General features: G+C 53.8%; 2 protein-coding genes across 4 annotated transcripts in view; one reads left to right on the forward strand and one right to left on the reverse strand.

Annotated features, from left to right (window-relative positions):
- Nucleotides 1-13,618, reverse strand: part of TTF1 (transcription termination factor 1) — a 178,122-nt gene that overhangs the window by 116,066 nt on the left and 48,438 nt on the right. The gene's annotated exons all lie outside the window — the stretch shown is intronic.
- NTNG2 (netrin G2) overlaps nucleotides 1-13,618 on the forward strand; it is a 47,799-nt gene that overhangs the window by 31,367 nt on the left and 2,814 nt on the right. For 2 of the 3 annotated variants that reach the window (XM_084219831.1, XM_084219832.1), the window contains exons 4-6: nucleotides 1,603-1,775; nucleotides 3,415-3,441; nucleotides 13,103-13,270. In XM_084219831.1, the coding sequence (XP_084075957.1) occupies nucleotides 1,603-1,775; nucleotides 3,415-3,441; nucleotides 13,103-13,270 (368 nt within the window). Of the gene's footprint in view, nucleotides 1-1,602; nucleotides 1,776-3,414; nucleotides 3,442-7,399; nucleotides 7,469-9,315; nucleotides 9,942-13,102; nucleotides 13,271-13,618 lie in introns of those variants that run through there. The other variant, XM_084219833.1, reaches the window with a different exon arrangement.

A 13,618-nucleotide genomic window follows, 5' to 3' on the forward strand; every position in this document is an offset into this window, starting at 1 on the left:
CGCAGCACCTGAAATGCAGCATCCCTGTGGCTGTAGGCACCAGCCCAAGCCTCTCCTTGCCCTGGATGTGGCTGGTGGCTCAGTCCCAGGGCGGCAGGGCTGTCGGCGCTCTCAGCCGTGATGCGGCACCTCCAGCCCTGGCTCGCAGCGTGCTGAGCCTGCCTGCCTCTGCTCCCTGGGCCACCTCTGCTTCTTCCCTCCCTGTCACTGGCTGCAGAATTCCCTCCTCTGCTTGGTCAGACACAGGGCAGGGTTGTAAGACAGGGGAGAGATTGTTCATCCAGCTTATGCTTAGCCTCTGAGCGGGGTTTGCTAGAATTAAGGACAGGGAGGGGAGGGAGAGGGAAAAAAGAAATCATACATGAGGTCAGCTTATCCAGCCATGTGTGAGGAGAGCACGGCAAAGGCGGCCTCGGGGGTCAGGCAGGTGGCTGGGGAGCTTCTCTGGGGGCTTCAGGGGAGAGGGGAGAGGCACCAGGAGAGGGGGCATGGGCAGCACCAGCACCAGACTCCAGCTCCAGCCTGGTTATCCCAGGGCAGACAAAGCACAAGGAGCAGCAGGCCGTGTTTCCTCTGTTTCATTCCCTCAGCTCTGCATCTCCTGAGCCCTGTAAAAGGAAGTGCTGCCCCATCAGACTTCTCCACCCCTGCACGGAAGGCTCAGCATTACTGTTGTCTAATGCTTCTGCTTCTGAGAGCGTAAATTATTGCACAGAGCAGGGAAAACCATCAGGCTGGGCTGGGGATCGGCTGTCTGGAATAAAATGAGATGTTTTGGTCCCCAAAGTCTCCATCTGATGGCCTCAGCTCGGGCCCAGGAGTCACCAGAGCCACGTGTGAGTTATGGGCTCAGGCTCTGCGCTCTGCACAAGTCACCTCCGGAGTCTGAGCAACAGGAATTATTGTGCACAGAGATAATTATTCCCTGCACACTGCACTACAGCTCATTAAAAGTTTCTTAATGTTTGCAAATTGCTGAATAGCGTTTTTAGTTGTTGCCTTCTCTGATGAGGGGGGACTAGCTGGTGGATGCTGGTGGTGGCTTGTTGTCTGTGTTATTTTGGTCACAGCAGGCTGGGGCTGTGCTGCATGGAGGGAGGAGGGTTTGTGCTGGGCAGCCTCACATCACAGCTGAAAATGCTGCTGGTTTTGGCACAGCACACAGGGGACAAGGGCTGAGTGCCACCAGGGTCAGCCCAGCTCCTCCATCCAAAGCCAGGGACTGCCTCCAAGCCAAAGCCTCCATCTGGGGTCATCACCCAGGTTCCTGTAACAGCCTGACACCTGAGGGACTCCTCCTTCCTGGTGTCTCAGCTGCAGATGTTGATTTGCCATCCAACAGTCTGTGCTCCTCAGCCAGGTAGTGGCAGTGAAGCGTCTCACCTTGGACGAGAGGCTGCAGATCTGCCCCGGGGGGAGGAGGTGGACATTGAACCCCAGCACCAGACCCCTGGGGCACACTGCTGAGCTCAGTGAGAAAAACCTGCAGGAGGAGCAGGGAAGGGGTGACCAGCCTGGCCTCGGCACATTTTCAGCACTGGGGCGGAGGCAAGCAGGAGCAGCAGCACCGCCTGACAGCTCTTCCTTGTCTTCTTCCTCCAGGTGTAAATGCAACCTCCACGCCAACCTGTGCACCTTCAGAGAGGGCAGCCTGCAGTGCGAGTGTGAGCACAACACCACGGGCCAGGACTGTGGCAAGTGCAAGAAGAACTTTCGCTCCAGGTCCTGGCGAGCAGGCTCCTACCTGCCTCTCCCCAACGGGTCCCCCAATGCATGTGAGTAACCTGCAGGGAGCCAGCCCTGCCCTGCCCTGCCCTGCCCCGCACCCACAGAAGGGCAGGGTGCTCCTCTTGTCCTTCTCCAGCTCCAGCCAGTGCAGGATGCTCAGCTTTCCAAAGGGAAATGGGTTCTCGCCCTGTCTTGGTACGCAGAGAAATGCCAGAGGATCTGGTGGGTGCACAGGTGATGTGCTGGCTGCTGGCAGAGGAGTGGTGAATCTAGTGATGGTCAAGAGCAGGGATGATGACCCTAGGCCAAGATATAACCATGCCTTCAGGGCAATGGCAGTTATTGTCCTTTGACAAAGGTGTGATTATGGGGCTCTGGGCTGGCTCTGCTCGGCTGCAGGAGTGCTGGCTGCTCTCTGGATCCTCTCTGTGCTTGCTGGTGTTCCCTGCACAGCCCCAGCCTCCTCCACTTGCTGCAGGAACACGGCTCTGACAGCGGTGGCAGCACACAAACGAGATGCAGGATGCATTCCCACCGTGCTCTGAGCAGGGAACTGGGGCAGGAGCCACCACAGATGGGCTGGTTCCTCCCGGGCTCCTGTCCACTCCACGTTAGCAAACTTGTTTAAATGTCACCAAGCCACAGTAGCCACTCCAGCCTTTCAAGCAGCAGCTTTGAGCATTACCAAAGAGAATCTTTTCTCTCCCTCCCCCCAAATTTTTTGAAAGATTTATGTGCTTTAAGATGATCAAAGCTGAAATTCAGGCTCCGAAGGCCGTGACAGGAATGTTTTGTGTGTGCCAGGGCTGGTAGACGAGCAGGTTCTTTGAAAGGGAACGAGCTTGTCAGCTCCCACCAAGCGGCTGCATTGCTTCAAAGGAGCCTGGGAGAGTTTCTGGTGCTGACAGGCACAGACATGCTGTTCTCTCTCTTTCCCTCCCCTCCATTCCTTGTGTCTCTTCCTATTTCCCTTTTTCCTCTGCTCTTCCTTCTCCCATTCATCTCTCCTCCCATCTGTCATTCAGTCTTCTTCCTCCTCCCCACCCCAACTCTCTCCACTGCTTCCTTCTCCCCACATCAACATCCTCTTCCTCTGCCCCAGAGGCAGTTCTCTGAAGCCCTCTGCTCTTGGCAGTCCTGCCTCTTCCCTCCCTGTGCTTTATATTCCCTCAGAGCTGAGACTTTCCACAATTCACCCACGTGCTCCTGCAGGGAGACCCTTGGATGTGTTTAAAAACAGGCTGGACGTGGCACTCAGTGCTGTGGTTTAGGTGTTAGCTCATAGGTTGGACTAGATGATCTTAAAGGTCTTTTCCAGCCTGGTTCATCCTGTGATCCTGTGATTATTCAGTCCCTCCAGCTTGTCCTCAGCCCAGTGCTATGTGCCTGTCCTTTGCTGGGCTGTCACAGCAGCCCAAGGAAATGGTTAACAGAAAAACCCATCAGCAAGGACCACGCTGGTTTTCCTTCCCCAGGTGAAAGGCTTGAGATGCCAGGAGCCCAGACAGCGTTGTCTGGCTGTTTCTGTGCTTTGACAAAAGCAGCTTTTAAGCTGTAGCAGCAAACTGATGTGCCTGTGAGCAAGCCCCCACTAATTAGCTGCTGCTCAGTCCCATGTTGTGTGTCTGTGTGATCTTCTGATGGTGTCCTGCTTCCAGTGACTGGGCTTCCTCTTGTTTTTTCCAGGTGCAGCTGCAGGCTCAGCCTTTGGCAGTAAGTAAAACCCTGACTGAAATGCTGGCATTTAACACCTCGGTGCATGATCCTTGTGGATGTCACTAGGAAAAAAAAATATGGTTATTTTTCTATCCATTATCATTTTCCAGGCAATAAGTCTTCCCTAATTGTGCCTCATTTTCTGTCCTGTCAAAGAGTCTTATATTTTCTTCCTCTGACTTCAGCAGCCTCATTTTGCCTCTTCCTCTGGCATGGTTTCCCCCCATGAGGTTCGTTAGTATGGCAGCTGGAAAGGAAATAAAAAAAGACTCTTCAAAATCACCAGTGCTGGCTGTGAACTCCCCCCTTGGCCCCCCAGTACTGCAGAATTCTGCTCTGAGAAGGAGCTGGGTGTGAATTATTTGGTGTAGAACCCAGCCTGGGTCACCTTGGGCTATCAATAAAAAAGCATCTAGAGTGTGTGTACATCTGTATGTACACGTGTATGCATATGAACAAATGTCTGTGAGGTGTCAGCAGCAAAGGCAGAGCTCAGCAGGGATTTCTGCTGCAAGATTGATGGCAGGAGAGTGCTCCTTATTTAACAAAGCTGGAGGTAGTTTGATATCAAAGAGCCTGGAGTTTTGGGTAAGCAGAAGCCTGAGTTTGAATGTTGTGGTGCAGAGTGCCCCTCCAGAAGAAACAAATCAGGGAGCTGAATGAATAATGAGTTCTTTGGTTTGCAGGCAAGTGGGAAGAATTGGAGGAGGAATCGTTTCAGGGAAATGCAAATGCAATTAAGCAAAATGCACCTAACAGAAAAGTGGAGGACAGGTTTTCTGGGTAAATGAACCATATTTAGATTTCTAGCAGTTAATTGCTTAAAATTTTCAAATAAAAATTAAAGGTCTCCCTAAAGTAATTTAGGATTTTTAAGAAATAAATGTTTCAACAGCTCAAAATATTCCTCACCTTTGTCTTCAAAACCATTTTGATAACTTTTTTCCCCTCCCATTTACAAAGCTTGGCATCCTCAGCACTACTTTTGTTTCCCTGGAAGCCGGGAGGGTGCTGGGAGCGATGTGCAGGAGGAGGACAGGAGGGATTTATGTCCAAGGCCAGTTAAGGAGAGATTATTTAGCCCACATAGGAGACTAGAAGTGACCTAAATTAAGTATTTAAACTAGCTCAGGGCTATTATGAAATTAAGCACGATAATCTGCATGAAGCAGTGGGACAAACAAGGACAGGAGGGCAGCAGGTGTAAGTTAAGCAGGAATTTGTGTCCCAGGGTTATTTTAGTCGGGGTTGTTGCGGGGAGCTTTGGGGTGGGATCACTTCTGGCTCCTCGGGGGCTCCGCTGACCCCCAGCCATCCCAAAATCTGAAGGGTGCCCCTGGAAACAAGGGTGCCAATGGTCCTGGTTGGCTTTGGTGGTGCCATGTAATTTGGGGAGGGGTGGCAGCAGGGAATGGAGAGCACAACTGGGCAGGGGGCAGTGGGAGCACAGCTTGGCCTGGGGGCTCCCTGGCACGTCCCGCCCGCTCCTCACCCCATCCCTGCCCAGACGTGCCTTCATCTCCCCCTTTCAGCTTAATTAGCAATTAGTTTATGATGGAGCTGTAAGTATTTAAGCCAATATCTGCACCAACAGAGTAAGCTGATACAGCCCCAGGCTGCAGCCCCTGCTCACACACACACACACACACACGCCCTGGGAGCCGCATCGCGCCGCCGTCGCCTTAATCCTGCCCGTGCCCCAGTTGTGACCGTGCTGAGAAATCTGTCACCAGGCCAGGCCAGCAGCAGCAGCAGCAGCCTCCCTGTGTGCAGGCTGGCATGGAAACCCACCACCCCCCCAGTAAGTGCCTCCCAACTCTTCTCTTTGCTTGTCAGCCTACGAGCGACCGCAGCGAGTAAACACCGCAAAAACCACCACTGCAAAAACCACCACTGCAAAATCCACCACTGCAAAATCCACCACCATCACCTCAACCACCACCTCAACCACCACCACCACCAGCACCCCCCTACCAGCCACCACCACCCAGCCAGGTGGGTGCTGTGCTCCCTGCCCCGCTCAGGAGCCAGGACTCCGCTCCTCGTCCAGCTGCTGTGTCGGTGGCCGTGGATCCCTGCTCTGTAGGATGATAAAGGGACATGGATAAAAATCACCCTGGCTCGGTTCAGCTTCCACCAGGCAGCCCTGGTTTGCTGCTGTCTCTGGCACAGCTGCCAGAGATGCTCTCACAGCTCCATGACAAGCAGGGCAGGAAGGGAATGAAGAGTTTTTGGATCCATAATAAATTGAAACCATGTATTTCTCTGTAAGGAGAGGGGATTGTACCCCATCCTGCTCCCTCCCTGACCTCCTGCCACTTGCCACCAGACTCAGAGCAGCTCACAGGTTTTGCTCTGTCTGTGCTGGTTGTCCCAATCTCACACCAAACCCCCGTGGCCAAACCAATGGATGTACTGCAGGCGCAGTTTTCCTGTTGCAGAATTCCAGCATTCCCCAGGTGGCTGCTGTCCAAGCAGGGCTGGAGCTCACACACGTGCCAGAAACATCCTTTCCTAATTTCTGAAATCTCCCAGTGGAGGAAAACTTTTGTCCTTTTTCTGGGGGTTCCTCCTTCCCTCCTCCCCTGAACAAGGAGACAGCGTTTCTCCTTGTCTTTTGGAAATGAGCAGATAAAACTTAACAGCAGGACATTTTTTTAAGCTGTTCATGGGGGAATTAGACACGCATTCCTCCCTTTGCCATGCTTTCAGGGCCTGATATTTCCCAGGAGGACGTTTTACACCCACAGCATGTTAGTAACAGTCTGTCTGGGGGAGCTGCCAGAAGCCAGTCAAAGGGATGAGGAAGCTTGATTGCATGTTTATGCAAATATAGATATATTCATGGAAGTACCCTGCTTGAGGAGTTAATCAGGGAGCTGAGGGTTTAGGTCCAACTTCCATGGAGTTGGAGTGACCCTGGAAAAAGATTGCAAGGCTCAGCTCTGTTAGGAAGAGCTCTTTACCCTGTGTAGGAGGAGGAGAGCCTGGAGCTCACCCATCCCCACGGCCCCAGCAGGGCCAGGTGGTCACATCTACATCCACACAAAGCGCTTGGGCTGCTCTGATTTTTATCCATGCTCACCTGTAGTGACATTTTAGGGCTATTTTTTGCTGTGTTTGTGTGGGTAGCTGCTTGGTGTGTCTCTTGTATGATTTGCAGTGCTCTGCCTCTGTGGCACCTCTGGCACAGGCAGGACAGTGTCTCTGGGGAGTTGGGGTGCCTGGGGTAACCTCTCCTGCCAGGCTACTCTGAGGGACCTGAGAGACATCACAGGGTTTGTTCCTTCTCCAAAACCTGCTTCCTGGGCAGAGAAAATGTTTTCCCAATGGTTTCATTAATTGATGGCAAGGGACAAAATTAATAAATTGCAGCCCAGCTGCAATTGATACAGCCAGGCTTGAGTTCCTTGCTCCTCACCCCATCCAGATCCCCATCTGTGCTTCTGCAGAGCCAGGTCCCAGCCCAGGAGGGTGTCCCTGCAGGGGCTGCTCCACAGAAGAGGGCAGTCAGGGCCACCAGCAGCCCAAGGACCTGCTCTTACCTGGGCAGCATGAGGGGCTTGATGCCAAAGTCCACTCCTGCCCCTGACCAGCAACAGGGAATCAAGGCACAGCTTAATTCTGATCTGCTTTTGGCCAGAGATGTTCCTCCTCCTCCTCCATGCAAAGCAGAAAGTATTTCTCTAAAACCATGGCATTCCCAAGGGCCTGTAGATCCAATTCACCTGAGCCCCAAGGGGAACACTTGGTGAAAGAGGTGACCCCCAAGCAGGGTCAGCATCCCAAAGTGAGATACCCTATCGTAACCCCCCTTCTGACTTTTAGAAGCTTTAAAATCCCTCCTTGCTCTAAAGCCAGACATTCCAACCAGTCCTGCCAGCGCCCTGTGCTGTTCCACCCCCTAACTGACACACTGTCTTCTGCCCTCTGAATCTCTGCTTCCCACCATAAGCCAGCCTCATCAGACCAGCCTCTGAGTTTGCTGCCTCAGTGCCCGTGACGGAAGCGCAGAACAACGCAGGTATTTAAAGGCAGCCCGGCGTGTTCCTCCCTTCTCCTCCGCACAGCAGTGGGTGCAGCTCGGCAGGAGCGGCGTGGCACGTAGGCTAGAGGAGTGGATCACATTTGGGCTGTCTCTGGGTGGCATGGAGCTGCTAGACATCTGCTTCCTTTGGCTGCTCGTGGTGTTTTCGTGGTCAAGGTGGAGCTGTGGTCGTGCTCGTAGGATGTAGGATGCTTTCTGTGCCTGGTGAGAGGGGAGGGAGGGAGGGTTCATGGGCAAGGCGTGAGGTCTGCAGGCAGGGGAAGCTGCCAAAGTGGGGAGAAGGAAGAGAAATCACAGAGTTACCCTTAGGAGGATGAATTAAGTGCTATCCTCCTTTGCCTTCTGCTGTTCTGTTATTTCAAAGCCCTCCTTGAAGCCTGTCAAGTTCTTCCTTGCCATTTGTTACATCTTTTCCCATGTTCAAAATAAGAAAAAAAAACAAAAACAAAAAACAAACCCAAACTTTTCCTTTTTAATTTTTTTTTTTTTCTGCTTCAATTTTTCTCCCTCTGGTTCATGGCAGTCCCAGCAGTGCCAGTTCACCTCTGGGAAAAAACAGCCTGAGCCCTGCTGGGTGGTCACGAGCTCCAGCAGAAATTAAGCATGAACAGCCTGGCTTTGGGGAGGTCCTGCAGGAAGGGGGATTCCTGAGAAGGACTTTTCCAGGCTGCTCCCCCACTCCTCCAGTGCTGTTTGCCCCAGTGGTTTTTGCTATGAAATGTGACTTCTTGGTTCAATTTATTCCACTTCCTCAGAAGGCCACCAAGAACAGCAATTTCCATCAGAGCTGCCCATCGTTTCCCATTTTTATGAAGTGGGTCTGGGGCAAAACGTGTCTCTCTCCCCCTCTCAAAATGTAAAACTGTCCATTATGGCCCAGAGCTACAAAGGGAAAGGTTCTCAGGATAATGAGCATTAATAATTTTCTTGGCTCTGTAAATGCGATTGAGTGGAGGTGTATGTGAATGACTAAAAAGCAAAATGCCTCCAGGGCTGTTTTTTATTGTGACTCTAATTAAACCCTTGCCAATTTGCACAGGGATTTTTTCATATTCTCTTTAACACCGTATTAATATCAATTGGTTTCCACTTTCCAGCTGAAAAGGACAATGTCTATCACCTTCTCTTAGAGCTTGTCATTAAAAAAATAATCTTTTTTTTTTTTATTTTTTATTCTGTATTGTTTATCATCCCCTTGATGAAGCTGGGAAATCACATTTCTCTCCTACTCGGGTTTGTCCTTTGAAACTTGGCAAGAATCAAGAGATTTTTTTTTTTTTCCTCCTCCTCCTTATGTTACCCAACTGGAGCTTGAAATTAATAATATGGCTTTTAAAATTTTTAGTCCCTGGTTTGTTTTCTAGCAAACCTGAAGCTTGTTACCAATATTGAGAAGCAGGGGAGGGGGATGGAGCCAGTGGGGGTGAGGGTTTGCAGGGAAACCAAACAAGTGAGCTACACAATTTCTTGCTGGTTCAACTTCTCTGCGGTGGTTGGAAATTCTTTGATTTGTATTTCTGAGGGAACAGCAGAGCCTGAAGGAGGGTGTGGAGGCTGGGATTGGAAACCAGGGCTTGGTGCCCCCGTGCCAGGTGTGTGTGCTGTTCCTCAGCTGTTATTTCAGAGCAGAGGGGCTCAGGCTCAGGTGTGAGCACAGGGCAGCTCAGCCCACGCTGCCCCTCGCAGCTCCAGGGCTCTGGAGACCCCCGTGGCACAGGGCTGGGTGCTGGATTTGGGTCTCTGACTCCCTGTGGGAATGCTGCAGGGCTTTTGTGGGACACCAGCTCCCCCAGTAACACCATTTTCCCTTTGATCGCTGCAAGACTACCCCGGCTTGTCGGCGGCTGCCCCGCTGCAGGTGGGCTCTCCCCCGGCCAAGGCTGGCCCAGGAGCACAAGGTAGGAGCCACGGGGCTGAGCTGGGTCCTGCCAGCCAGAACCAGCCCAGAAAATGCTGTAGTTTGTAGCTCTGCATCTGTGTTTGCCACGCCTCTCTCCTCCTCCTGCCCAGCAAGGAGCTGGGGATGCTCTGTGCCCTGCAGAGCCTCGGGGATGGGTCTGTACATGGAGGATGAGGAGGGTGAGGGGTGGAAGGGATTGTTCACAGCTTGCTGCTGTGAGGATCGTGGAAATCCTGTCATCTCCCGAGGCTGGAGCCTGTTTGTAGAGCAGGATCTCCCTGTGAGTGGATGGGCCTGTGTCGTTCAGAGCACGGATCCTTCTGATGCATTTCCTGGCTCAGCTCCTCCAGGTGGGAGCCCTGGGAGGTTTCTTTCTGGCTGTTGAGGCTGAAGCTTCTCCTCCTCAGGGTTCCCACCACACACAGGCTCTGGGAGCTGCCCTCGGTGCTCAGCTCCCCGTTCCCACCCGGAGTTCCTGTAGCTCACTCCAGCTGTAGGCTTTAGCATCCCTCCTGTGCAGATCCTGGGCTGTGTGGGCTCACTGAGAGGCAGAGCTGCTCCTGCTGCAGTGACAAGGGACAGAGCCACACCAAGGGGCCAGGAGTGCCCTGACAGTGCTCTGCAGATCTGGCTTCTCTCTGTGCCTGGGCAGTGCCAGGACCATGTGCCAACACTCAGCCATCCAGCAGCTCCCACACCTTCCCCTTAGGAATATTTTTCCTGCCTCTCTTCACTCTTAGAGCTGCTAACTTTGAGGAGGCTTTGTCTCTCCCTCCTGCTTCAGCACATCCTCAGCCAGATCCAGCTCCAGTGACCCAGCCTAGACACCTGCCTAGAGCTCCCAGTGTCCCTTTGCCACCCTGTTGAGCAGAGCAGGGGGGATCTGTTTTAAATGTGATGTTCTCTCTGATGCCACCTGTGATGACCCACCAAACACAGCAGCGCTTGGAGAGAAGCTGAAGCCACCAGAGCCTCCTGAGAGCATGAGAGGTAAGGCCAGGCCAAGTGGGACAGGGCAGGTTTGTCCCTCAGTGCCACGGGCCAGGACACCCAGCTGTCCTCAGCACAGCTCCCCATGGTACAATCCGCTGCTCAGAGGGTCCAGCTCAGCTCAGCTCCACTCATCCAGCCCCAGGGAGGCCTTCTGGGGATGTTTGGGGCCAAGGAAAGCCATGGAGACCAGCAGGGCCCTGGAGACCAGCAGCTTCAGGGCTGGTGTTGGGGGCAGGAGCAGGGGCACCCTGACCATGGCTGAGCCCATGGGGAGCAGGGCCACCTCCTGCCACCACTGTCACTGTGAGGATGTGACAGAGACAGGCAGCTGGAGCTGGCCACCCAGCACTTGCCAGGGCATAAGCTCCACAAAAAAATCCAATGGATCCAGACCCCGCTTCCAAACACCCCGTGGGACCTCAGAGCTGCTCAGCCTGGGCTGGAGAAAGCCCAAAACCTCCCAAGGCTTGGTGGCCTTTCCCCCCAGTGCTGGGTCATTCTGTGTGGGTCTGGCTGGCAGCACAAGCCCCTGGGAGCCCATTCCAGCTGGGACAGCCCTTTTCCCTGAGGGAGCAGGGCACCATGGCCCTGGGAGCCCCCTCCCAGCACAGCTCTCAGACCTGTTCTATCCCCCGGCGCAGCGGCTCCGAAGAGCAAACCAGGGCGCACAGCACACTCTGCAGGCAAGAAGCACAAGAAAAAGACAGGTAGGTGCTGCTGGGGAAGGGCCAGGCTGGAGCAGCACCTGCTCTGCAGGACCCTCTAGCAACCCCTGCCAGATGCCACCTCTGTAGCACTCGTCCTCCTGGCAGATTTTTGGGTGCCAGCTGGCCTGACCTCCATGGCCGGCAGGAAATGGTTTGGAAGTGGCAGCTCCTTTTCCCAAACCACCCACCAAGCACCCTTAACAGGGCACGTGTGAGTAGCTGCTCCCAGCACTGAGTTATCCATGCATTGAGTGTTTCATGCTTGAGGAGGGGAGGGGAAGAGGAGAAATGTAGCAGCCACCAGGTGTGTGCTGCAGAAATGGATGCCAGTGCTGCCAGCACGGTGCTCTTGGCTTGGCGTTGTTCTGGTGGCAGGGGAGGACACGGGGTGCTGCTAAGCTGGGAGAAAAAGCCTTTCTCTGATTTTTCTCAAGCATCCTCAAAGAGCTCAAAACTCATCCGGCTCAAACCAAACTCTGGCCCTGTGGCTCCTATTGAAACATACAAAGGTAAGCGAAGGGAGGGAGGTGCTCCAGGGCTCCCTGGCCTCTCTCAGGTGATGTGGTCCTGCAGACTCAGACATGGAGAAGGTGGGGAGGGTCTGTCTGAGTCGTGGTTAGCTGTAGGCTGTGTGTAGCAGTGCTTCCCTAGTCTGAAACAACACCTGGGATTTGCAGCAGGCAGTATTTGAGCTGAAATTCTTCGGATATCACTTGATGAAGCAGAAGTTACTTCACAGAGATCACAAGAGACTCTCAGCTCCTCCTCAGGCAGCTGTGAACCATGGGGGAAACCTCTGCCCTGCTCCTTCTTCCCTGGTCATCATGTCATTGATCACATCTCCTCCTCCAGCCGCATGTGCATGCCAGCCCACACCCTGCCCTGCCATCCCTCTGCCATCCTTCAATGTTTCATGTTCTGCTTGGAACAAAGCCCCAGCTCCAAGGGCTCTGAAAGCTGAGACCTGGCTGAGACTGTTTCTGCTCACGTTATCCCCTGCCCTTGCTGGCTGGGATCCTCCTGACCTGGCCAGCTGGGCCACAAGTCCTTTTCTACTCAGTTGCACATCTCACTTTATAAACTCAAATATCTACAAACTCCCGGTAAGATCCAGCACCTGGATCTGACACTGCAAGGCTGTCACCATCCCAAGCTATGGTAACAGAAAGCAAACACAAGAAGCGCAAAATCCAACCCCCCTGAGTACAAATTCACCCCCAGATTGTTTTTTAACACATGCCCACAGCTGAGAGAGGTCAGTCCTGGGGACAGGAGCATTTGGCCAAGTAATGGTGGCATCTCCCACCCCACCAGCAGCCTGTGCTGTGCCCTGGTTCAAACCTCCACACAGCTGTCCACCAGCTGTTGAAGGATCCCACACAAGCCACACTGCCTTGCATAGGCTTATTTTAAACATTTAACCTGAGAGCCAACACCCTTCACAACAGGAATGGGCTGAGAAGGGACACAGAGGGGAAAAGGAGAGGCTGTAAAGTCTTACCTGGACATGCAGCAGCTCCATCTCCACCAGAGCAGCCTCTGCCAGCCCCATCCCACGGGCCAGTCCCCTCTGCTCCCAGTGAGGCAGAGCCTTTGCCAGGGCTCCTCACAGGTCCTGCAGCCCCCCGCCCGCCCCCCCCCCCCCCCCCCCCCCCCAGAACCAGCCCAGGCTCTGCTCATTAACAAGGCAGCTCTGTAATTAACATCTGACTCCCCTCCACTGCCTGCTCCCATAATTATGCAGTTTCTGAAAGAAATCATGTCCTGGGATTGCAAGGGGCTGGCTCCTGCCTGTCCACAGCCCAAGGTTAGAGGGACCCTGACCCTGCTCTGCTCTCTGAGTGATGATTTCCAGCCCATGGTGATGGAGAGCTGTGTGCACTCCTCCCGCCCAGCACACCCCAGCCCTGCTCTGGCAGTGGCCATGGCATTCCCTCTGGCAGGACCCTCCTCCACAGTGGAAGCCCCTCCAGTTCCACGTCCCCAGCTGTCCCCTCCTCTCCTCCACAGACTGCGAGTGCTACGGCCACTCCAACCGCTGCAGCTACATCGACTTCCTGAACGTGGTGACCTGCGTGAGCTGCAAGCACAACACGCGGGGCCAGCACTGCCAGCACTGCCGCCTGGGCTTCTACCGCAACAGCTCCGCCGAGCTGGACGACGAGAATGTCTGCATAGGTGAGAGCAGAGAGAGTGAGTGTCTGCATGGGTGAGAGCAGAGAGAGTGAGTGTCTGCATGGGTGAGAGCAGAGAGTGTGTGTGTCTGCATGGGTGAGAGCAGAGAGAGTGAGTGTCTGCATGGGTGAGAGCAGAGAGTGTGAGTGTCTGCACGGGTGAGAGCAGAGTGTGTCTGCACGGGTGAGAGCAGAGAGTGTGAGTGTCTGCATAGGTGAGAGCAGAGAGTGTGAGTGTCTGCATGGGTGAGAGCAGAGTCTGTGAGTGTCTGCATGGGTGAGAGCAGAGTCTGTGAGTGTCTGCATGGGTGAGAGCAGAGTCTGTGAGTGTCTGCATGGGTGAGAGCAGAGT

This window comes from Fringilla coelebs, assembly GCF_963513975.1.
Source record: "Fringilla coelebs genome assembly, chromosome: 21".
NCBI lineage: Eukaryota > Metazoa > Chordata > Aves > Passeriformes > Fringillidae > Fringilla > Fringilla coelebs.